Source organism: Melanostigma gelatinosum (genome assembly GCF_949748355.1).
Source record: "Melanostigma gelatinosum genome assembly, chromosome: 20".
NCBI lineage: Eukaryota > Metazoa > Chordata > Actinopteri > Perciformes > Zoarcidae > Melanostigma > Melanostigma gelatinosum.
Genome location: NC_136653.1, coordinates 76,641 through 104,472, shown reverse-complemented (window position 1 = coordinate 104,472; position 27,832 = coordinate 76,641). Strand labels below are relative to the sequence as shown.

Here is a 27,832-nt window from a genome sequence, read left to right as displayed (position 1 = left end):
AACCTGTGCAACGATATCTAAGCAGGATTACATTTCTCAAGTCACTTCACCTGAGTAATAAAGGCGGTACACACGCTTTTTTTTTTTCTTTTTTCATGCGATTAAGATGTCAGTACATTTTTGTCGTGGATACACAGAATGCAAATGATATGCCGAGGAATCAACCAATCACGTCGTGCGGAACGGGTCGAGTTGCGCCTATGTTTGTGAAACGACAGCATGAAGGCTCCGTAGTCAGAAACCAAGACAACAAACTGTATTACCCTTATAAATGTTGACAAAGCAGCGCAGACCACGTCCACTCCTTCCAGCCTTTCACAATAAAAGCCCTGGACATATAATATTTGCATAGGAATATTTTCAGTTTTAAAGCAGTAGTAGTTTCTGTGGCGATGAAATGGTTGATGCATACATCTTGTCTTTCATGTGGAGCAGCTGGTGCAACCTGCAGCAGCTCTCTACATGTACTTGTTAGTGTGCTAGTGCACACAGAGCACTGTACAGCTTGACCTCAGGCTGGAACAACCACCGCATCCATTAAAGCACTTCTCCACACACACACACACACACACACACACAGAGCCGTCTCTTTCAGGGTGTAGTCTGTGAATGGGGCGGCTGGCTTTGGAAATGTGCTGAGGCTGCTTTAGAATAGGCTGTGGTGGCTCAGTATGGTTTCTAAAGAGCAGGCCCAGACCCCTCAAACCAAACATGGCCACACCCACACACACCGCTGTCAGGTGACCTGGAGAAGGATGCTGAACTATGACAAGTGGAACATTAAAACCCGTTAGAGGACTTGTGAAAAAAAGACCGCTCTGTCCGCCTCAGCACGACAGATCAGACTGGCTTCAATACATGTTCTACTGCCTGTCCCGGCACATCAGCAGACACATTGATTCGTGGGCAAATGTCGAATGGAAAAATCTATTTACAAGAGATTATTTAGTTCTACAGTCAGTGTGTTGTATGTGTGTACGATCGATGCAGGCACGCACGGATCAAACTGTGGCCTGCAGCCATCTCTCTTCTCTTTCCTCACTATAGTCACCAGTCAGTACTCTGAGAGGTCCGCTCCACTTTTACCTTCATTGGTGGAATGTCACCAAATTCAAAAAGGTATATTCCAGAAACTTGATCTGCTGTCCCAAACAGTCTGAATCCAGAAACCTTCTCTTGATCTGATTGGACTGACAAGGCAAATGAGGATACATATTTCATATTATGGTATGATATAGTTCTACACTGTGCAAATAATTGTCATAAATGTCATACCTACATTTACAAAGCTGTGAGAGTTGAGTTTAATGTATCGAGTCATTTTTGGAAGTTATCTAACATGACTGATATTGCTAGAGATGGGAAGTGATACGATATCATCATCATGGATGGCGCTCATCGTTTCCTGATGAATTGTCGGGTAGTAGAAGAGAAGATACAGGCGAGGTGAACTTTACTTTACGTCCCCACACGGTACAGGCCGGGCTCTGTCAAAAAGAATAAAGAAGTCAAAGAGGTTTATTAGCGCCATTCTTTGGAGTATTCCTTAACTCTCCACCATGGCTCTGGTCCAGCTCAAAGACTGTATCTGAGAAGAGGACGTAGTCATTGCAATGCACGCATTCAAATTCATTTTGCAGATGGAGAAATCCGCTCTGATTAGAAAACCTGTCTCAATGTTTGAATGTGTAGCTCCCAGCTGCAGCAGCCCCATGACTGTCACATGAGGCCAGCTGAGGATGAAGCAGCCGGTCCAGAACTCCAGGCCACGGCTGCTGCTCATGCTCCACACTCACACAGTCCTACTGGATCCACACACTCCTAGTGGACCCACACAGTCCGAATGGATCCATACACTCCTAGTGGACCCACACAGTCCTACTGGATCCACACACTCCTAGTGGACCCACACACTCCTAGTGGACCCACACAGTCCGAATGGATCCATACACTCCTAGTGGACCCACACAGTCCGAATGGATCCATACACTCCTAGTGGACCCACACAGTCCTACTGGATCCACACACTCCTAGTGGACCCACACAGTCCGAATGGATCCATACACTCCTAGTGGACCCACACAGTCCTACTGGATCCACACACTCCTAGTGGACCCACACAGTCCGAATGGATACATTTACACCTAGTGGACCCACACAGTCCGAATGGATACATTTACACCTAGTGGACCCACACAGTCCGAATGGATCCATACACTCCTAGTGGACCCACAGAGTCCGAATGGATCCATACACTCCTAGTGGACCCACACAGTCCTACTGGATCCACACACTCCTAGTGGACCCACACAGTCCTACTGGATCCACACACTCCTAGTGGACCCACACAGTCCGAATGGATCCATACACTCCTAGTGGACCCACACAGTCCGAATGGATCCATACACTCCTAGTGGACCCACACAGTCCTACTGGATCCACACACTCCTAGTGGACCCACACAGTCCGAATGGATCCATACACTCCTAGTGGACCCACACAGTCCTACTGGATCCACACACTCCTAGTGGACCCACACAGTCCGAATGGATACATTTACACCTAGTGGACCCACACAGTCCGAATGGATACATTTACACCTAGTGGACCCACACAGTCCGAATGGATCCATACACTCCTAGTGGACCCACACAGTCCGAATGGATCCATACACTCCTAGTGGACCCACACAGTCCGACTGGATCCATACACTCCTAGTGGACCCAGACTGTCCTACTGGATCCACACACTCCTAGTGGACCCACACAGTCCGAATGGATCCATACACTCCTAGTGAACCCACACAGTCCTACTGGATCCACACACTCCTAGTGGACCCACACAGTCTGAATGGACCCACACAATCCTAGTGGACCCACACAGTCCGAATGGATCCATACACTCCTAGTGGACCCACACAGTCCTACTGGATCCACACACTCCTAGTGGACCCACACAGTCCGAATGGATCCATACACTCCTAGTGGACCCACACAGTCCTACTGGATCCACACACTCCTAGTGGACCCACACTGTCCGAATGGATACATTTACACCTAGTGGACCCACACAGTCCGAATGGATACATTTACACCTAGTGGACCCACACAGTCCGAATGGATCCATACACTCCTAGTGGACCCACAGAGTCCGAATGGATCCATACACTCCTAGTGGACCCACACAGTCCTACTGGATCCACACACTCCTAGTGGACCCACACAGTCCTACTGGATCCACACACTCCTAGTGGACCCACACAGTCCGAATGGATCCATACACTCCTAGTGGACCCACACAGTCCGAATGGATCCATACACTCCTAGTGGACCCACACAGTCCTACTGGATCCACACACTCCTAGTGGACCCACACAGTCCGAATGGATCCATACACTCCTAGTGGACCCACACAGTCCTACTGGATCCACACACTCCTAGTGGACCCACACAGTCCGAATGGATACATTTACACCTAGTGGACCCACACAGTCCGAATGGATACATTTACACCTAGTGGACCCACACACTCCGAATGGATCCATACACTCCTAGTGGACCCACACAGTCCGAATGGATCCATACACTCCTAGTGGACCCACACAGTCCGACTGGATCCATACACTCCTAGTGGACCCAGACTGTCCTACTGGATCCACACACTCCTAGTGGACCCACACAGTCCGAATGGATCCATACACTCCTAGTGAACCCACACAGTCCTACTGGATCCACACACTCCTAGTGGACCCACACAGTCTGAATGGACCCACACAATCCTAGTGGACCCACACAGTCCGAATGGATCCATACACTCCTAGTGGACCCACACAGTCCTACTGGATCCACACACTCCTAGTGGACCCACACAGTCCGAATGGATCCATACACTCCTAGTGGACCCACACAGTCCTACTGGATCCACACACTCCTAGTGGACCCACACAGTCCGAATGGATACATTTACACCTAGTGGACCCACACAGTCCGAATGGATCCATACACTCCTAGTGGACCCACAGAGTCCGAATGGATCCATACACTCCTAGTGGACCCACACAGTCCTACTGGATCCACACACTCCTAGTGGACCCACACAGTCCTAATGGATCCACACACTCCTAGTGGACCCACACAGTCCGAATGGATCCATACACTCCTAGTGGACCCACACAGTCCGAATGGATCCATACACTCCTAGTGGACCCACACAGTCCTACTGGATCCACACACTCCTAGTGGACCCACACAGTCCGAATGGATCCATACACTCCTAGTGGACCCACACAGTCCTACTGGATCCACACACTCCTAGTGGACCCACACAGTCCGAATGGATACATTTACACCTAGTGGACCCACACAGTCCGAATGGATACATTTACACCTAGTGGACCCACACAGTCCGAATGGATCCATACACTCCTAGTGGACCCACACAGTCCGAATGGATCCATACACTCCTAGTGGACCCACACAGTCCGACTGGATCCATACACTCCTAGTGGACCCAGACTGTCCTACTGGATCCACACACTCCTAGTGGACCCACACAGTCCGAATGGATCCATACACTCCTAGTGAACCCACACAGTCCTACTGGATCCACACACTCCTAGTGGACCCACACAGTCTGAATGGACCCACACAATCCTAGTGGACCCACACAGTCCGAATGGATCCATACACTCCTAGTGGACCCACACAGTCCTACTGGATCCACACACTCCTAGTGGACCCACACAGTCCGAATGGATCCATACACTCCTAGTGGACCCACACAGTCCTACTGGATCCACACACTCCTAGTGGACCCACACAGTCTGAATGGATACATTTACACCTAGTGGACCCACACAGTCCGAATGGATCCATACACTCCTAGTGGACCCACACAGTCCGAATGGATCCATACACTCCTAGTGGACCCACACAGTCCGAATGGATCCATACACTCCTAGTGGACCCACACAGTCCGAATGGATCCATACACTCCTAGTGGACCCACACAGTCCTACTGGATCCACACACTCCTAGTGGACCCACACAGTCCGAATGGATCCATACACTCCTAGTGGACCCACACAGTCCTACTGGATCCACACACTCCTAGTGGACCCACACAGTCCGAATGGATACATTTACACCTAGTGGACCCACACAGTCCGAATGGATCCATACACTCCTAGTGGACCCACACAGTCCAAATGGATACATTTACACCTAGTGGACCCACACAGTCCGAATGGATCCATACACTCCTAGTGGACCCACACAGTCCGAATGGATCCATACACTCCTAGTGGACCCACACAGTCCGACTGGATCCATACACTCCTAGTGGACCCAGACTGTCCTACTGGATCCACACACTCCTAGTGGACCCACACAGTCTGAATGGATCCATACACTCCTAGTGGACCCACACAGTCCTACTGGATCCACACACTCCTAGTGGACCCACACAGTCTGAATGGACCCACACAATCCTAGTGGACCCACACAGTCCGAATGGATCGATACACTCCTAGTGGACCCACACAGTCCTAATGGATCCACACACTCCTAGTGGACCCACACAGTCCGAATGGATCCATACACTCCTAGTGGACCCACACAGTCCTACTGGATCCACACACTCCTAGTGGACCCACACAGTCCGAATGGATACATTTACACCTAGTGGACCCACACAGTCCGAATGGATCCATACACTCCTAGTGGACCCACACAGTCCGAATGGATCCATACACTCCTAGTGGACCCACACAGTCCAAGTGGACCCAAACAGTCCTAATGGATCCACACAGTCCTAGTGGACCCACACAGTCCGAGTGGACCCAAACAGTCCTAGTGGACCCACACAGTCCTAGTGGACCCACACAGTCCGAATGGATACATTTACACCTAGTGGACCCACACAGTCCGAATGGATCCATACACTCCTAGTGGACCCACAGAGTCCGAATGGATCCATACACTCCTAGTGGACCCACACAGTCCTACTGGATCCACACACTCCTAGTGGACCCACACAGTCCTAATGGATCCACACACTCCTAGTGGACCCACACAGTCCGAATGGATCCATACACTCCTAGTGGACCCACACAGTCCGAATGGATCCATACACTCCTAGTGGACCCACACAGTCCTACTGGATCCACACACTCCTAGTGGACCCACACAGTCCGAATGGATCCATACACTCCTAGTGGACCCACACAGTCCTACTGGATCCACACACTCCTAGTGGACCCACACAGTCCGAATGGATACATTTACACCTAGTGGACCCACACAGTCCGAATGGATACATTTACACCTAGTGGACCCACACAGTCCGAATGGATCCATACACTCCTAGTGGACCCACACAGTCCGAATGGATCCATACACTCCTAGTGGACCCACACAGTCCGACTGGATCCATACACTCCTAGTGGACCCAGACTGTCCTACTGGATCCACACACTCCTAGTGGACCCACACAGTCCGAATGGATCCATACACTCCTAGTGAACCCACACAGTCCTACTGGATCCACACACTCCTAGTGGACCCACACAGTCTGAATGGACCCACACAATCCTAGTGGACCCACACAGTCCGAATGGATCCATACACTCCTAGTGGACCCACACAGTCCTACTGGATCCACACACTCCTAGTGGACCCACACAGTCCGAATGGATCCATACACTCCTAGTGGACCCACACAGTCCTACTGGATCCACACACTCCTAGTGGACCCACACAGTCTGAATGGATACATTTACACCTAGTGGACCCACACAGTCCGAATGGATCCATACACTCCTAGTGGACCCACACAGTCCGAATGGATCCATACACTCCTAGTGGACCCACACAGTCCGAATGGATCCATACACTCCTAGTGGACCCACACAGTCCGAATGGATCCATACACTCCTAGTGGACCCACACAGTCCTACTGGATCCACACACTCCTAGTGGACCCACACAGTCCGAATGGATCCATACACTCCTAGTGGACCCACACAGTCCTACTGGATCCACACACTCCTAGTGGACCCACACAGTCCGAATGGATACATTTACACCTAGTGGACCCACACAGTCCGAATGGATCCATACACTCCTAGTGGACCCACACAGTCCAAATGGATACATTTACACCTAGTGGACCCACACAGTCCGAATGGATCCATACACTCCTAGTGGACCCACACAGTCCGAATGGATCCATACACTCCTAGTGGACCCACACAGTCCGACTGGATCCATACACTCCTAGTGGACCCAGACTGTCCTACTGGATCCACTAACTCCTAGTGGACCCACACAGTCCGAATGGATCCATATACTCCTAGTGGACCCACACAGTCCTACTGGATCCACACACTCCTAGTGGACCCACACAGTCTGAATGGACCCACACAATCCTAGTGGACCCACACAGTCCGAATGGATCGATACACTCCTAGTGGACCCACACAGTCCTAATGGATCCACACACTCCTAGTGGACCCACACAGTCCGAATGGATCCATACACTCCTAGTGGACCCACACAGTCCGAATGGATCCACACACTCCTAGTGGACCCACACAGTCCGAATGGATACATTTACACCTAGTGGACCCACACAGTCCGAATGGATCCATACACTCCTAGTGGACCCACACAGTCCGAATGGATCCATACACTCCTAGTGGACCCACACAGTCCAAGTGGACCCAAACAGTCCTACTGGATCCACACACTCCTAGTGGACCCACACAGTCTGAATGGACCCACACAATCCTAGTGGACCCACACAGTCCGAATGGATCCATACACTCCTAGTGGACCCACACAGTCCTACTGGATCCACACACTCCTAGTGGACCCACACAGTCCGAATGGATCCATACACTCCTAGTGGACCCACACAGTCCTACTGGATCCACACACTCCTAGTGGACCCACACAGTCCGAATGGATACATTTACACCTAGTGGACCCACACAGTCCGAATGGATCCATACACTCCTAGTGGACCCACAGAGTCCGAATGGATCCATACACTCCTAGTGGACCCACACAGTCCTACTGGATCCACACACTCCTAGTGGACCCACACAGTCCTAATGGATCCACACACTCCTAGTGGACCCACACAGTCCGAATGGATCCATACACTCCTAGTGGACCCACACAGTCCGAATGGATCCATACACTCCTAGTGGACCCACACAGTCCTACTGGATCCACACACTCCTAGTGGACCCACACAGTCCGAATGGATCCATACACTCCTAGTGGACCCACACAGTCCTACTGGATCCACACACTCCTAGTGGACCCACACAGTCCGAATGGATACATTTACACCTAGTGGACCCACACAGTCCGAATGGATACATTTACACCTAGTGGACCCACACAGTCCGAATGGATCCATACACTCCTAGTGGACCCACACAGTCCGAATGGATCCATACACTCCTAGTGGACCCACACAGTCCGACTGGATCCATACACTCCTAGTGGACCCAGACTGTCCTACTGGATCCACACACTCCTAGTGGACCCACACAGTCCGAATGGATCCATACACTCCTAGTGAACCCACACAGTCCTACTGGATCCACACACTCCTAGTGGACCCACACAGTCTGAATGGACCCACACAATCCTAGTGGACCCACACAGTCCGAATGGATCCATACACTCCTAGTGGACCCACACAGTCCTACTGGATCCACACACTCCTAGTGGACCCACACAGTCCGAATGGATCCATACACTCCTAGTGGACCCACACAGTCCTACTGGATCCACACACTCCTAGTGGACCCACACAGTCTGAATGGATACATTTACACCTAGTGGACCCACACAGTCCGAATGGATCCATACACTCCTAGTGGACCCACACAGTCCGAATGGATCCATACACTCCTAGTGGACCCACACAGTCCGAATGGATCCATACACTCCTAGTGGACCCACACAGTCCGAATGGATCCATACACTCCTAGTGGACCCACACAGTCCTACTGGATCCACACACTCCTAGTGGACCCACACAGTCCGAATGGATCCATACACTCCTAGTGGACCCACACAGTCCTACTGGATCCACACACTCCTAGTGGACCCACACAGTCCGAATGGATACATTTACACCTAGTGGACCCACACAGTCCGAATGGATCCATACACTCCTAGTGGACCCACACAGTCCAAATGGATACATTTACACCTAGTGGACCCACACAGTCCGAATGGATCCATACACTCCTAGTGGACCCACACAGTCCGAATGGATCCATACACTCCTAGTGGACCCACACAGTCCGACTGGATCCATACACTCCTAGTGGACCCAGACTGTCCTACTGGATCCACACACTCCTAGTGGACCCACACAGTCTGAATGGATCCATACACTCCTAGTGGACCCACACAGTCCTACTGGATCCACACACTCCTAGTGGACCCACACAGTCTGAATGGACCCACACAATCCTAGTGGACCCACACAGTCCGAATGGATCGATACACTCCTAGTGGACCCACACAGTCCTAATGGATCCACACACTCCTAGTGGACCCACACAGTCCGAATGGATCCATACACTCCTAGTGGACCCACACAGTCCTACTGGATCCACACACTCCTAGTGGACCCACACAGTCCGAATGGATACATTTACACCTAGTGGACCCACACAGTCCGAATGGATCCATACACTCCTAGTGGACCCACACAGTCCGAATGGATCCATACACTCCTAGTGGACCCACACAGTCCAAGTGGACCCAAACAGTCCTAATGGATCCACACAGTCCTAGTGGACCCACACAGTCCGAGTGGACCCAAACAGTCCTAGTGGACCCACACAGTCCTAGTGGACCCACACAGTCCGAATGGATACATTTACACCTAGTGGACCCACACAGTCCGAATGGATCCATACACTCCTAGTGGACCCACACAGTCCTACTGGATCCACACACTCCTAGTGGACCCACACAGTCCTAATGGATCCACACACTCCTAGTGGACCCACACAGTCCGAATGGATCCATACACTCCTAGTGGACCCACACAGTCCGAATGGATCCATACACTCCTAGTGGACCCACACAGTCCTACTGGATCCACACACTCCTAGTGGACCCACACAGTCCGAATGGATCCATACACTCCTAGTGGACCCACACAGTCCTACTGGATCCACACACTCCTAGTGGACCCACACAGTCCGAATGGATACATTTACACCTAGTGGACCCACACAGTCCGAATGGATACATTTACACCTAGTGGACCCACACAGTCCGAATGGATCCATACACTCCTAGTGGACCCACACAGTCCGAATGGATCCATACACTCCTAGTGGACCCACACAGTCCGACTGGATCCATACACTCCTAGTGGACCCAGACTGTCCTACTGGATCCACACACTCCTAGTGGACCCACACAGTCCGAATGGATCCATACACTCCTAGTGAACCCACACAGTCCTACTGGATCCACACACTCCTAGTGGACCCACACAGTCTGAATGGACCCACACAATCCTAGTGGACCCACACAGTCCGAATGGATCCATACACTCCTAGTGGACCCACACAGTCCTACTGGATCCACACACTCCTAGTGGACCCACACAGTCCGAATGGATCCATACACTCCTAGTGGACCCACACAGTCCTACTGGATCCACACACTCCTAGTGGACCCACACAGTCTGAATGGATACATTTACACCTAGTGGACCCACACAGTCCGAATGGATCCATACACTCCTAGTGGACCCACACAGTCCGAATGGATCCATACACTCCTAGTGGACCCACACAGTCCGAATGGATCCATACACTCCTAGTGGACCCACACAGTCCGAATGGATCCATACACTCCTAGTGGACCCACACAGTCCTACTGGATCCACACACTCCTAGTGGACCCACACAGTCCGAATGGATCCATACACTCCTAGTGGACCCACACAGTCCTACTGGATCCACACACTCCTAGTGGACCCACACAGTCCGAATGGATACATTTACACCTAGTGGACCCACACAGTCCGAATGGATCCATACACTCCTAGTGGACCCACACAGTCCAAATGGATACATTTACACCTAGTGGACCCACACAGTCCGAATGGATCCATACACTCCTAGTGGACCCACACAGTCCGAATGGATCCATACACTCCTAGTGGACCCACACAGTCCGACTGGATCCATACACTCCTAGTGGACCCAGACTGTCCTACTGGATCCACTAACTCCTAGTGGACCCACACAGTCCGAATGGATCCATATACTCCTAGTGGACCCACACAGTCCTACTGGATCCACACACTCCTAGTGGACCCACACAGTCTGAATGGACCCACACAATCCTAGTGGACCCACACAGTCCGAATGGATCGATACACTCCTAGTGGACCCACACAGTCCTAATGGATCCACACACTCCTAGTGGACCCACACAGTCCGAATGGATCCATACACTCCTAGTGGACCCACACAGTCCGAATGGATCCACACACTCCTAGTGGACCCACACAGTCCGAATGGATACATTTACACCTAGTGGACCCACACAGTCCGAATGGATCCATACACTCCTAGTGGACCCACACAGTCCGAATGGATCCATACACTCCTAGTGGACCCACACAGTCCAAGTGGACCCAAACAGTCCTAATGGATCCACACAGTCCTAGTGGACCCACACAGTCCTAGTGGACCCACACAGTCCGAGTGGACCCAAACAGTCCTAGTGGACCCACACAGTCCTAGTGGACCCACACAGTCCTAATGGACCCACACAGTCCTACTGGACCCACACAGTCCTACTGGACCCACAGTCCTAATGGACCCACACAGTCCTAGTGGACCCACACAGTCCTAATGGACCCACACAGTCCTAATGGACCCACACAGTCCTAGTGGACCCACACAGTCCTAATGGACCCAAACAGTCCTAGTGGGCCCACACAGTCCTAATGGACCCACACAGTCCTAGTGGACCCACACAGTCCTAATGGACCCACACAGTCCTAGTGGACCCAAACAGTCCTAGTGGACCCACACAGTCCTAGTGGACCCAAACAGTCCTAATGGACCCACACAGTCCTACTGGACCCACACAGTCCTAATGGACCCACACAGTCCTAATGGACCCACACAGTCCTAGTCATCCTGGCTTCTCTTCCTGCTCTCAGCAAGAATGATGTGAATTATTCTCAATCTGAGACAGGCCAGCTCGTCACAACTGTAACTACTGTTGTGACGGCCTCAGTATCTGGGGGTTAAATGTGATGAACGCTCTGTTTGGATGCTTTTGATGCCCTCTAGCACCTTGTTTACAGTAAAGTACACGTCTTAATATTGAAAAACGTAAACTGGTCTACTACACTAATACTTTCAGGATTATAGTGAGCTCCACCTTCACCAGCTGCAACATTAAAGGGATTAACATATTAATGCATCCATGGTTATAATCTAGTGATAAAATATATATAATTCTGCATAATGAGTACTTTTACTTTTGGTACTTTAAGTATACTTTGATGCTCGTACTTTTGCTTAAGTAATGTTTTGAATGCTGGACTTTTACTGGTATTTTTACACTGTAGTATTTATCTACTTTTACTTTAAGTGGTGTTCTTCCACCACTATGTTCACATGATATTATTAAAATATGAATAACACAACTTTTCAGATAGAGTTGAGGCACTGTTTCCCTCTCCTGCTGCTCTCAGTGTCTGCTGGCATTGAGGAGCTTCCAGTGGATTGTTTAAGACATGTACAAGCTTCACATGTCATGAGTGGGATATTTACTGACATGTTTTATGTGCCAGGCCAAAACCTTACAATGTTTTAAGACTTGGACCTCATTTCAGGCATCTAACCCAAAAGGTTATTAAAATAAACCACTATATTTCCAACGTTAGATTAACGATGACATGTCAACTGTATTGAAAGTGTATTTTTCAATTATCAGTTGCCCTTTTCCGCCCTGTGAATTCTCACAGCTTGGGTAAAATTTTAACACTTTCTCGCCCAAAGTGTAAAGGAGAGAAAAGATACTCATCATACTGAATGTAAAATGTTCTGAATGTTCCCGCTGGCTAAATGTCTGCTCAGATATGTCCGTGAACTTAATATCAGTGTTATATCGTAGAGGATTTGGGACACAGTGGCCGACAGGAACAGGAGAATGGCTTGGTATCCAGCAGACAACTGTGCTGCTCTACATTAAACTCCCCTGATCATTAATAAGGCTAACATTAGTTGGAACGTAACACTATTTCTCTTTTGGTGGATCCATACCTGATGTAGTTTATTAAATCTGCTCTTTCTGCATCTGGTAAAAGTAAGTTCAATCAGAAGCACATTTGTGCTTCTGACAACATTTAAGACATAGTTGTTGTTTTTTGCAATACTCTTTATATTCCGCCGTTAAAAGAAGAAGGAAAGCTGTTTTTGGTGAGTCTTGGCTGTGGATTGGTCCGGTTCAGTCAGGCTTCTGCTGCTGATTATTGGAGCATTGGCTGCCAACAGTAGCCAGAGGGGGAGTCACAATGTGGGCTTGCCATCTCAATCACCGGCTACATTTCAGAGGATTTCCCCTGGGCAGCATGCACATGTGCACGCACAGCGCCGGGGTCGTCGCACGAGAACACCTTCCAGCCAGAAATAAAAGTGGGTCAGGCCAGGAGAGAGAGAAGAGAAACAGTGCCAGCTACATCCACGAAATGATTGAACGCACCAAATCTCAATTCTCTTCATACATCAATGGTGTAGAGCAGTGATTCTTAACCATAGGGCCGCGGCCCATGATAGGGCCGCGGCCCATGATAGGGCCGCGGCCCATGATAGGGCCGCGGCCCATGATAGGGCCGCGAGCGCCACCTAGAGGGCCGCGAAAAACTTTCAGTTTTGCACCTGTGGGCCGCGAGGGCCGCGGGACCGCATAGGTCAGGGATTCCCAAAGTGGGGTGCGCGAGCTGCCTCTAGGGCAGCGGTTCCCAAACTTTTTAGGCCGCGCACCCCCTTCTACATCCCGACTGGGTTCGCGCACCCCCCCCCCCCCTTAATAAAAAAAAAAAAAGAAGCAACAGAGCCTTTTAAGCCTTCATAGCCGCATAAGAATCGGACCAATGAGAGAACAGTTTGCTCGCGCGTGGCATTTGTTTACAAGATTTAGTCCGCTGTTAAATGTTGCAGTGTGAACACAAACCGAACAAAGGAGCAACTGCAACATTGTATCATATTAATCCCTGAATCAGAACAAAGCAAACGAACTGAAGGTGTGAAAACGCCCTGAAACACTGCAACAAAGTTTCAATAACTTTCAGTGACACAAGGCGTCACTTTTAAAGAGCAATCAGGATGCGAGGGCACAGGCTCAGAGGCAGATTATCACATTTAATTTACAATTAATGAGCGACTAATGTAGCCAGGATGTCTTCGGACAAAGCATCGATGCGGCGCGACACAGTGTTGTTGGACACCGGGATCATGTCCAACTTTTTTGCTTCTTTCTCCCCAATCATACATTCCACCATCTCTCTGGCAGCTGGCAAGCTCACGTCTTCGGCGATTGTGTGCGGTAGCCCCTTTCTCGCTATTCTGTAACCAGATATGAAGCCCGTAGTGCGTAATTTATAGACCCAACATGAATGAGACTGCAGTTGTTTTTGGCTGTTTTGTAACTCCTCCAATTTCGATATTAAAATATGTAAGGGGCTTTTGACTTGCACTGGCATGCTTGGTGTTCAGGTGGCGACGTAAATAAGAGCTTCAGACTGTTAGCCAGAACCTCACTGCACACCACGCACTGTGGCTTTGGGGAATCTGCGTTGCCAATCCAAGTGAAGCCCAGACACACATACTTTTCATCATATTTCCTCTTTTTTTCCCAGTCTGCGCCGTCTCATCTTCCTCTGACTCTGGCTCGATTTCTTCTCCCGGTCTCTCCCCAATAACGCACCTCTCCGTTCCCCTCGCCTCCTCTCTCTCTCTCTCTGTCCCTCTCCTCTTTTACGACTGATAGCTTCAGATGTCCCACCTGACAGTTTTTAAATTAAAATTACATTTTTTTTTTATATTTAATATTATTACACCATCAGACCGCCATTACACTTTTCCTCTCGCGCACCCCCTAGAGGCAGCTCACGCACCCCCAGGGGTGCGCGCACCCCACTTTGGGAATCCCTGCTCTAGGGGGTGCGCGAGAGGAAAAGTGTAATGGCGGTCTGATGGTGTAATAATATTAAATATTTTAAAAAAAATGTAATTTTAATTTAAAAACTGTCAGGTGGGACATCTGAAGCTATCAGTCGTAAAAGAGGAGAGGGACAGAGAGAGAGAGAGGAATCGGAGGCGAGGGGAACGGAGAGGTGCAGCACAGACAAATCGGGAGCACATCGGCCCATCGCGGAGTCAAGGTGAAAAAGAGGAAACGAGAGTGAGCATCAGACTGGGAAAAAAAAGAGGAAATATGATGAACAGTATGTGTGTCTGGGCTTCACTTGGATTGGCAACGCAGATTGCCCAAAGCCACAGTGCGTGGTGTGCAGTGAGGTTCTGGCTAACAGTCTGAAGCTCTTATTTACGTCACCACCTGAACACCAAGCATGCCAGTGCAAGTCAAAAGCCCCTTAATGTTTATATCCAAATTGGAGGAGTTACAAAACAGCCAAAAACAACTGGAGTCTCATTCATGTGTTGGGTCTATAAATGACGCACTACGGGCTTCATATCTGGTTACAGAATAGCGAGAAAGGGGCTACCGCACACAATCGCCGAAGACGTGAGCTTGCCAGCTGCCAGAGAGATGGTGGAATGTATGATTGGGGAGAAAGAAGCAAAAGAGTTGGACATGATCCCGGTGTCCAACAACACTGTGTCGCGCCGCATCGATGCTTTGTCCGAAGACATCCTGGCTACATTAGTCGGTCATTGATTGTAAATTAAATGTGATAATCTGCCTCTGAGCCTGTGCGTGTGTCCTCGCATCCGTATTGCTCTTTAAAAGTGACGCCTTGTGTCACTGAAAGTTATTGAAACTTTGTTGCAGTGTTTCAGGGTGTTTTCACACCTTCAGTTCGTTTGCTTTGTTCTGATTCAGGGATTAATATGATACAATGTTGCAGTTGCTCCTTTGTTCGGTTTGTGTTCACACTGCAACATTTAACAGCGGACTAAATCTTGTAAACAAATGCCACGCGCGAGCAAACTGTTCTCTCATTGGTCCGATTCTTATGCGGCTATGAAGGCTTAAAAGGCTCTGTTGCTTCTTTTTTTTTTTTTTTATTAAGGGGGGGGGGGGGGTGCGCGAACCCAGTCGGGATGTAGAAGGGGGTGCGCGGCCTAAAAAGTTTGGGAACCGCTGGCATAGGTTATCAATTGAAGACACCAGAGATATCACTGTTATCCATGAGACGCTCAGTTACAATATAGCTTCCCGCCACCTGGTGGCGGTAATGCGTCAGTCAGTTGTTTAACAAGCTGCAATAAGCAGAAGAAGACACTCAGCTAGCCGCTAGCCTGTAGCGAAAGTTATGGATAAGTTATTGAAAAGAAAAAATTAAGATGACAGTGGTGCCATACCCCCCAAAAGTCTAAATGTGTGCGCAAGTACAATCCTGACTTTATAAAGTACGGCTTTGTGAACGGAGGTAGTAACGAGGCAGAGCCGAGTGCTCAGTGTGTGGAATGTGGGCTAATGCTGTCAAACTAAGCACTGAAGCCTTCGAAACTAAAGCGACACGTAGCGACGAAACATCCAACGCTCGTGGGAAAGCCGGTGGAATTTTTCAAGAGAAAGGAAAATGGGCTACAAATGCAGAAACGGTCTGTCGTGTTACTGACTGGTAACTCAAAATGTGCTTTGAAAGCCAGCTACCTCGTAGCCAGACGTGTGGCACAAAGTAAGAAAGCATTCACCATAGCGGAGGAGTTGGTTCTGCCTGCCGCTGTGGATATGTGCCGTGAGATGATTGGGGAGGCTGCTGCAAAGAAGCTGCTGACTATCCCACTCTCAAACGACACCGTGAGTCACCGTATCGCGGACATGGCCTCAGACATAAAGCTTCAGCTTCTGGAAAGAATAAAAAGTAGCCCATTTTACTCTTTGCAACTAGACGAGTCCACTGATTTCACGAATGCCGCACTGCTGCTGGTTTTTGTTCGCTATCGCTGGGACAGTAGTTTGCACGAAGACATACTGTTTTGTGGAGAACTACCAACACGAGCTACGGCTCAGGAATGTTTCGGCTGCATGGATAACTACTTCACTGAGAACGGCCTGGACTGGCAGAACTGTGTTGGGGTGTGCAGTGATGGTGCAGCGTCAATGACCGGCAGGCATAACGGCGTCGTCGAGCAGATACTTGATCGTGCACCAGAAGCTAAATGGACCCACTGCTTTCTCCACCGTGAAAGCCTTGCAGCTAAAAATATGTCCCCAGAGTTCCATGAGGTGATGGATGTGAGTGTGAAAACCATCAACTTCATTAAAAGTAGAGCTGTGAACTCCAGATGTTTTGCCAAGCTTTGTGAGGACATGGAAGCAGATCATGTCCAGCTGCTCTAACACAGTGAGGTGAGATGGCTCTCAAGAGGACTGGTCCTCAGTCGTTTGTTTGAGCTGAGGAATGAGGTCTTCTCTTTTCTCACTGAGAAAAAATCTCCTCTGGCACATTACTATGCTGACACAAAGTTCACAGCTAAACCTGCCTACCTCTGTGACATTTTTTCACTGCTGAACCAGCTGAACATCTCACTTCAAGGGAGAAATACCAACATATTTGTTGTTGCAGACAAAGTTCAAGCTTTCCAAAAAAAACTTGCTTTGTGGACAAAGAGGGCCAGGAAAAGAGGATGTACATGTTTCCACTTTTGTCTGACATTTTGGAAAACTCTCCTCAGGTGCAGATCAGTGACTCAGTCTCTCAGCACCTCTCACAACTGGCAGAGAAATTCGATGACTACTTTCCTGAGGATCCCAGAGACGGACACATGTGGATTTTGGACCCATTTTCTATGGATCCTACTGAAGAAGATGTTGCTTTGCCCTCACATCTGGAATCCCAGCTTCTGGAAGTTTCCACCGACAGCACTTTAAAGTTGCAGTGGGACAAACTGGACCTGGGCTCCTTCTGGATTGCTGTCTCAAAGGAGTACCCATGTCTATCACTGAGGGCTGTGAAACACCTTCTCCCATTCACGACCACATACCTGTGTGAATCAGGATTCTCCAGTGTGGCCACAACTAAGACCAAAGCCCGAAACAGACTCAGAGCAACACTGGAGGCTACTCTGAGAGTGAGCCTTTCCCCCATTCCACCCAGACTGGATCTGATCGTGTCTGAGAGGCAGGCCCAAGTGTCTCATTAAGAGGTGGACACATATATGAGTTCACGTGAGGCTATATTTTCATTTGCACTTTATTAAAATTTTATTTATAGTTTAATTTAATTTGAAACTTATTATTTTGAATGTATTTATTTTATTACAACATATTATTTATCAAATTTCCATTTTGTTCTCAGATTTTTTGAGAGTCCCTCTTTTTTTCTGTAGTGAAATCTAATTATTGATTATTTTTGAGTTAATAAGCCTGACTTGAGCCTTTCAATTTGTTCTTGTATTGCTTGATTTGTTCCATGATTTGTTAGCCTGTTGGGCTTCTTGTTGTGTATGCAGGTTTACATACACATGATGAATAAATGTCTTTGTGATCATCACATTGTATCATCTAATTTATTTGACAAGGGTTTTGCTTGTTAAACTGTAAGTGGATTTAATATAGTCATTGAATACAAATCAAACCAAGAGTGACCTCAATTAGTTAAACTCATACAGTGTTAATATTTGAATGGGCCCCGGGCCACTTTGTGCTTGAAAAGTTGGGCCCCGAGGTCAAAAAGGTTAAGAATCCCTGGTGTAGAGTTTTCACGCCTGTGATCCCATTGTGGGATTGTGGGATTTATAAATGAGTGCATAAAGCATTAGTAAAAGGACAATTATCATGGACTCACTGTACGTCTTATTGGTGATTTTCTGTTGTTCCGTTTCAGTCTGGATCAAACCGTAGTTTCCTAATAATTAAGGTGACAGGAACTCATTTGACCAACGAGCCAAAATTGAGAAGAGAAATCTCTGGTGGCTCCATCAGAGGAGGGTAAAGGTCTAGCCCTGGTGTTTACTGCACAGCTGGAGTCCCAGGTCCATCCCTTACAGTGCTGATGGTCCTCTTCTCTTCCAGGGGCAAGTTTGCCGTGGTCAGAAAGTGTGTGGAGAAATGCTCGGGCCACGAGTACGCCGCCAAGTTCATGAGGAAGAGACGGAAAGGCCAAGACTGCCGGATGGAGATCATCCACGAGATCGCGGTGCTGGAGCTGGCCACGGCCAGCCCTCGGGTGGTCAACCTCCACCAGGTCTATGAGATGGCTTCTGAGATGGTGCTGGTCCTGGAGTTGTGAGTATCCAACCTGCACAACTCAAAACGTTCTTTAAATCTTCAACAGAACCATGAGTGGAGGACTTAATAAGGCATGAGGTGAAACAGTGAAAACTTATTGCAAGCAGAAAGTATGATATTCAGCGAGGTAAAATACAATATAATCAGACAATCAAAGGATAATAAGGTGTCCAAACATTAGGAACAATATTCAAATATTAAAAATAAGTGTTGGAATTATGTTATACAGTGCTTTAAATACAGTTGGCAGTTTTGACACACCCATAAGTCTACAGTGAGGAGGAACATAAATGAAATGTTGACATTTGTGTCTTATCTCATGGTGAACCAACTCATTAATAAATGATAATAGTTAAAGGTAAAGAAGGACTGTTAATGCTGCCGAAGCTGAAGATCATTGGAAACCCAGAGTGGACAAAGTGATGCTCAGGATCCATAAAGATGTATGGAATGCTCTCCATTAATCATCACAGCACTACCCAGTCACAACTATTTAGGAATGACGATGCTGCTGACATGTTACCATGGGGATCCATACCTGGGTTTACAATGAGGCACCACAAAACTGAGTTCAACCCAGAGATGGTTGGTGAGGCCACGAACTCCCCTTTTATGGTTTGAAGCGTAAACGCAGTATGACTTCACGTCACCACCACGGAGCTAAAGGTGGACTAGTGTTCAGTCTCAGAAAGCCAAGAGTTCTGCCTCAGAGGGGTATTTACTGACGTATTTAATGTTGTAGAACAAACCTTATTTCATGCTTCTAACTAGAAAGCCATTCAAAGAACCCATTGACTTCCAGACGAGGGAACCAAAATTGGTAGAAAGCGGACTCATTTCTGGGTGTTAGCACTCAGTCCTGAGCTCTCTACTGCTGCCTATAGTAAGTACAAGTAAAAAGCTGCAGTCGTGATTGGTTCACACAGCCATCTTTCACCAGTTCCTTGTGTCTTTGTGTGAGATTATTGGTTTGTAGTTTGCTGTGTAGTTGCTGAGGTGGTGTATATTCTTCATGTCCAGGTCCTTCTTTAGAATACGGCCCATTTGTGTCACAGCTGTTTTCAGTCCTGCACAGCTTCAGGACAAACTTTAATGCTTCAGCAAACACAAGCTATTCCAACAATGTGCCTCACCTTTGTGCATGTATATATATATGTTGGGATCTAAAGGAGCGTGTTTGGGTTATCAGCATTTAAGAAACAGAATTCTTGACATCAATAGAATTATTGATGTATGTAACAATTATTAATGATTATTAATATAAACGGGGCACCACCCTGCGAACAGGGACCAATAACCAAACGATAAAACTAAGTCTCATAATTAGTAGTCACTCATAATGTTAATAGTCTGCGTATGACTATACATTCAGTGACAGTGAAGGGTTTTAAGTTCGAGCACAGGCTACTACATACAGTCTTATCAAATACATATGCACAAGTAATCACAGACGACTGCTCCTTAAAGTATAACAGAGTTTATTAAATCAAAATAATAAATGATCAAATCAATTAATATTGCAACCAACAAACGTTATCATACAATTTATATGCCTAAACTAAAGAATGAATAAAGTGGATGAGGGTGTATGTCTGTGTGTGTATGTGTATGTGTGTGTGTGGGTCTGTGGGTGAACAGGAAGGAGTCTTACAGCTACGCTAAAGACTACAAAGATGGCGGCGTCGAGTGACGCTGGCCAAAGGGGAGGGGCCTTAAGAACTACAGCTAAAAACTACAAAGATGGCGGAGTCGAGTGACGCGGACCAAAATGGCAGTTAGGCTGCTGTATGTAATTCACGTGTGCCTGGGCAGCACGTGATGTGAGGCTCGTTTGAACGAGGTTCCCCAGGGGTAGAACTAGGAGCTGTGTGTGTGTGTGTTTCGTGAAAGGAGGAAAGAGAAAAAAGGAGCGAGAACTCAAAGTGAATCACGCTTCGGCGTGCGATGTGGTAGGGAGCCTGATTGCTGGTTCTATCATGCATAAATATACCGCTGTCGTCTTTGAACTGCCGGTAACTTATGCCGTGATAAACCACGCACCTCAGCTCACTCACCGAGTCGAGTTAATGAAAAGAGAACTTCCACACGGAGTGGAAGACAATGAATGAAAAGAAATCAAATAAATCCCAAGCAAACAGTCATAGTTGATACACAAATACAACGGAACTTCTCTGTTCCGTAATGATTGCGCAATATCTCGATATCACGCGACAGTAATTTAAATACACAAAAACACGGGAATATCAACATATAAATGAATGGCCTGAATTAAACTTAAGTTAATTTAAGCTAAGCTATGCCCAAATGCCAAGAATCTTACTTGTAGATGCTTCATTGCAACGTTGAAGGGTTCGTGAGCAAAGTTGTCCTTTTTCTTCGAGAGGAAGGGGGGGGGGGGGTGCTTCTCAGCGCGGCGTTGAGCTGGCGCTGTTTCGGTCTGTCGTGGCGCAGCTCGCTCTGGAGCAAACGCAGACGTGATCTGTCCTCGCGGCAGGGAGGGTGATCTAACTTCGGCTGACGGCGTGGTCCGTGCGTCTTACCGGGAATCGTCGGTGAAGGAGGGAGGCGTTGTCGTCTTTCCTTCGCCGGAATGTGTGCACCAAAAGAAAAAGGAGCAAAAAGCGCTGAACTGATCGCTGAAGCAGATTCGTTATCGCGGGCTGTTTCATCCAGCGAAACGGCTTGTCAGGGTTTGAGTAGGGTTGAAGGGCCGTTGCTTCCTCGTGGCCTCCGTCGTGCTGGAGGGGGGGGAGGAGAGGCCGATGTGTCTTCATGCGTCCAGGACGAAGGTCCGGGCGAAGAGAGAGTTGTGTGCTCCCTGTCTCAACCGAGGTCGACGGGAAAAAGCAAGGAGGTGTGATCTGCAGGCACTTTTGTTGGACAGTGGTTGAACCACAGGGGTCCTGGGGTCTCTTGGCCTTCGGCCAATGAGATTGCAGCGGTGCATTCAGGTGACTTCAGGAACCATAGTTTTTTGGGGGGAGGGGGAATTCACACCCTAGTGTGACATTCCTTTGCTCTCCTCAAACTACAACTCAGGATGAGACCTTTGCTTGAAACAGTGAAGGCCAGATTCTCTTTGTCCACAGCACATGTTTAAGCCATAGGCCAGAGCCCAACATCCCCCCTTTGTTCTGAAGAGCGAGGTGTTGGCTTCGGTCTTTAGAGCAAACCAAGGGCTGGCATGTGCATCCATGTGGTGGGGAAACCTGAAGAGGTGAGACAGTCCAAGTGTTCCTGAGACCAAAAGCAGTGGTTAAAACAGGCAGTGTTCATTGTTCATAGAGTTCAAGGTTCATAGTGGTCAAGTTCATGGTGTTCAAGTTCAGAGTTCATTGGCATCTGGGCAGATGACTAAGGTGGCATCTGGGCAGATGACTTTAACTACTTCTACCTACATCTACTATCATACACAATTCAAATCATAGGTGAGCAAAACATTATTCCCAAATAATTCAATCGCTATTATGATGTTGTGATAATCTAGCATTGCGGCACAGTGTCAAAGAAAGTAACAACCCAAATAAAACAAAACACAAAACACAAAAGAGAGAGAAGGAAAGAATAGAAAGACAAGAAGCGGGTGAGGGGCAAACAGTGGTTACTGGTTCAACTCCTAGACAGGACTGGAGTCCGTCGGCGGAGCAGTCGTAGGTTGGCTACGTGGTGTTACAAATAGGAGGGAATCCAGTTTAGTCTGTCGCTTCTGGATCTATTGGTACATGATATGTGCGTCTATCTCTCTCTGATCGGTAGATTTAGAGCGAGTCCTGTGTCTAAGTTTTAGAATCTATCGATATTGGAGTTGCGTTGCCAAGACTATAGGCCAGAGGTACCTGTGAGGGTTGCATAACAGTAGTGGTAGCAGATTTACAGATTTCATTAGCACGGCTAGTGTGACTAGCTAGGCTGGTCTTTCGCTGCTCCCGCTGTTGACAGCTGAGCCGTCTCGGATGAGGTCCTGGGTTAAATCGGACTGCTACGGCAGAGGTTATGTCTTCTTTGGTTACTTCTGGTAGAGTCTATAAAGCATGCAAAGGGTTCTCTATGAGAGTGGAGCATCAGTTTACAGTCGCAATGAACGTTTTTCAGGTCATGCAACTGTTCTGGTTCAAGTGGGATGTGTTAGCGGTTAGTGCATGTCTACAGGGTGAGTTGGAGCATGCAGTTAAACGTTAGTAGTCAATAGTAAGCTGCCATTCTGCCGGTTTGTTTCGGCACTGGCGAGATTAGAGTGTACTTCCTGTGACGTACATCTCTCTAAGTTTCTGTTGTCAGAGATCCCACCCCCCTCGCGCTGTTCAAGTGGCGAGGGCGGATATCCCACGTTACCGTCAGCACTCAGGGAAACGTCGCGAACAGTTTCACTCTGGAGTGTGTCATGGCGGGCTGGTGATATCTCCCTCCCCCCACCCTCCTAATTAGAGATGGAGACAGGTCCGGCGCACAGGTCAAGTTCAGTTACCTACGGCACTGGCGACTTGACAGGCCCGGGCGATGACTCGGCTGAAAGAAGGCGGTGGCTTCGTTGAACAAGCTGGAGGTGGCTCATGCTGAGAGAGCAGGAGAAGAAGGCTTAGTTGACGAAAGATTTTACGAGCTAGGGTGCTCGAAGGGCCTCTAAGGTTGTGGCACCCTAGAGGTGTATGCGAAAAGGTGGGGGAACACATGAGGCTCGTTTCTGACCCGGAGTCGGGTCGAGCAAGAGTGTTATGACCCCCCAGTAAGACTGAAGAATATGTATAGAGATATACATAACGGGCATTGCCTTTGCGAACAAGGTCGCCCAAGAAGGTTGAAGAACGAGGTGCGAGAATGGGAGTGGTAGTTTCCGGAAGTGTGCTGAGTTCTCTTCCCCCCCCCTACCATGTCGACTTGGCAGCAGGGGGAAAGGTCACTTGGCTTAGTCAGGTGGGCTACGAGTCAGCGTTACCTGATGGGTTGCCCTTGAGGGTGTCTTTCACCCCCCTGGTTCCGTTGGTCTTTCGACCGCCAGGGTCGTTTGTTCCTCGGGGGTGACCAGGGCTCGCTAGGCCAAGTCCTCTCGTCGTCTTCCGACGCTAGGTCGGAGTCGCTCGACTGTTGGATGCCTAAGACTATGGCGGTGTCTTCGTACCGATTTGTCGGCCGTCCGCATGTCTTCCATGCAAGTTGCGCGTACTTCCTAATCTCTGGCATGGTGAGGTTACTCGTTCTGCAGTGCATAGTAACAGCGTATCTCACGTTGTCGTGGAGATTGTGCAAGAATAGCGACTTGAAGGCATGGTCTTCTTCTAGACCTGGGGCGTTACGTCCTTGGAAGTACGCAGATCTCAAGCGCCTGAAGTAGTCTCTCGGAGACTGTAGCCTTTCCTGGGAAATGGCAAAGGCGCAGAGGGTGGCAGAAGCTGGGTTAGAGTACAGGGAGTACTCCTCCCTAAGGGCGTGACAAAGGGATGAATAGCAGTCGCGGATGCTCGGCTGGAGCGTTTCAATGAAAGCGTGGACGCTTCGCGCTGTGGTTTTCCACACTAGCTTTAGCTTTTCGCGCGATGAGGGGCGCGATAGGTCGAGGAGGCAGCAATCGATCTCCCTTAGGTAGTCATCGATGCTCGAGTCGTGATTATCGGGATTGAAGCGCTCTACGTCTTTTGCCAGAGACTCAATCTGTCGAGTACGCAGGCCTCCAAGGTTGATGGGGCCTGGGCCGTCCGAGTCTCCATACTCGCGATGGTGGTAACGACTATCATCCTCCCTCCCTGAGGGGGATGGGGTCAGTTCTTGTCGCGCACGTGAACTGCGTGGAGGATTGCGTTCGCCTGAGGTGGTTTTGAAGCCACCTGGGCCGACTAGGACCTGGTGTTGGTCCTCTCTCCTCCTGGTTGGGGAAAGCGTCTTCAAGAAATGCAAGGTGGTTCGGGTCTCGGGGAATGAAGGAGCCGAGACCAAGAAATGACTGGGCTGAAAGGCTCGGTAGGGGGTAGCAGTACCTACCGGGGTTGCTGGAACACCTTGAAGCGCTTTCAGTTTGTCATCACTCTCTGATGCTTTAGAGAGTTCTAGGTTGACCTCTCTGAGGTCACTGCGCAGGCTACTATTTTCTGACTGTAGGGCTCTACAGTCACGTGACAACTCCTGAACCTCTGTTCGGAGTGTCCAGATCTCGCGTTGCTGCTCGTCGCTCTGTGCCCGGGTTCGGGCAGCTTGCAGCTGCATTTTCTGATGGTAGATGAGCAGTATTTCGCCGATTACGTTCTGAATCAGGCGCTCTCTGTTACCTGCTGGGTTATTTACATAAGCCACCAGCTGCTCTAATTGCTCGTCGCATAGGACAGCAGTGTATTTTGCAAAGTACTCTCTTTCCTTTGCTGTGAGTCCGAGGACATCAGCCACCGCATCTCGTAATGCGGTGTCTTCTGGAGCTACAGCTCCAGGAATGGGGGATTTCTCGTTGCTCATTCTCTCTAATGAGCACGACTCCCAGTAGTTGTTAATTCCCTAGTGTTAGAACGGAAACTGTTAGTGTTTACGGTTCTCAGTGAAATGTCTAGTTCTGTAACTTAGGATTTCTACTGTTAGATGTTTATTACTGTTAGTGTTACGGTTCATGCAGGCGCACAGTGAAATGTCTAGCTCTGTGACTTACGTTTCTACTGTTGCTGCTCTGAGGTATCACTACTGCTTTGCAGCCAGAGGTGCAAAAATGCTAATGTGGTTTAGCACTTTGGGCCTGTGACAGCTGTGTGTAACTTCTTTGGAGGGATTTAAGAAAACAAGCAAGGTATTACAAATAAACGATCAAATCTACTACACAGCTGGCTGTTAGTTTAAGAAATGAAACGAATAATTAAACCTGGAAACGAAATAAAATTTCGAGAAGGGAATTAAAGATTAAGATTAAAAATCTGGATTTAAAATCAAAAATTTAATTACAATAAGACAAGATTTTGAAGATCAAAGCCTACCTATTTTGGGAAATAAGTTTCAGGAATTTGGATCATTCAAAAGAAGAAAAAAAATAATTTTTCGAAAAAAATATTTTTTTGGAAAATTAATTATTCAAAAATAATTATGGATTAATGTGCATATATACTGTAACAAAACTGGAATAACGTACCCTCACACGGGGCACCATTATGTTGGGATCTAAAGGAGCGTGTTTGGGTTATCAGCATTTAAGAAACAGAATTCTTGACATCAATAGAATTATTGATGTATGTAACAATTATTAATGATTATTAATATAAACGGGGCACCACCCTGCGAACAGGGACCAATAACCAAACGATAAAACTAAGTCTCATAATTAGTAGTCACTCATAATGTTAATAGTCTGCGTATGACTATACATTCAGTGACAGTGAAGGGTTTTAAGTTCGAGCACAGGCTACTACATACAGTCTTATCAAATACATATGCACAAGTAATCACAGACGACTGCTCCTTAAAGTATAACAGAGTTTATTAAATCAAAATAATAAATGATCAAATCAATTAATATTGCAACCAACAAACGTTATCATACAATTTATATGCCTAAACTAAAGAATGAATAAAGTGGATGAGGGTGTATGTCTGTGTGTGTATGTGTATGTGTGTGTGTGGGTCTGTGGGTGAACAGGAAGGAGTCTTACAGCTACGCTAAAGACTACAAAGATGGCGGCGTCGAGTGACGCTGGCCAAAGGGGAGGGGCCTTAAGAACTACAGCTAAAAACTACAAAGATGGCGGAGTCGAGTGACGCGGACCAAAATGGCAGTTAGGCTGCTGTATGTAATTCACGTGTGCCTGGGCAGCACGTGATGTGAGGCTCGTTTGAACGAGGTTCCCCAGGGGTAGAACTAGGAGCTGTGTGTGTGTGTGTTTCGTGAAAGGAGGAAAGAGAAAAAAGGAGCGAGAACTCGAAGTGAATCACGCTTCGGCGTGCGATGTGGTAGGGAGCCTGATTGCTGGTTCTATCATGCATAAATATACCGCTGTCGTCTTTGAACTGCCGGTAACTTATGCCGTGATAAACCACGCACCTCAGCTCACTCACCGAGTCGAGTTAATGAAAAGAGAACTTCCACACGGAGTGGAAGACAATGAATGAAAAGAAATCAAATAAATCCCAAGCAAACAGTCATAGTTGATACACAAATACAACGGAACTTCTCTGTTCCGTAATGATTGCGCAATATCTCGATATCACGCGACAGTAATTTAAATACACAAAAACACGGGAATATCAACATATAAATGAATGGCCTGAATTCAACTTAAGTTAATTTAAGCTAAGCTATGCCCAAATGCCAAGAATCTTACTTGTAGATGCTTCGTTGCAACGTTGAAGGGTTCGTCAGCAAAGTTGTCCTTTTT

General features: G+C 48.1%; 1 protein-coding gene across 1 annotated transcript in view; it reads left to right on the top strand.

Moving 5' to 3' along the window:
• stk17a (serine/threonine kinase 17a) overlaps positions 1-27,832 on the top strand; it is a gene marked incomplete at both ends in the record, with an annotated part of 54,061 nt that overhangs the window by 9,687 nt on the left and 16,542 nt on the right. Inside the window, one exon of the mRNA XM_079292516.1 lies at positions 19,256-19,493. Within this exon, the coding sequence (XP_079148642.1) occupies positions 19,256-19,493 (238 nt within the window). The remainder of the gene's footprint in view (positions 1-19,255; positions 19,494-27,832) is intronic.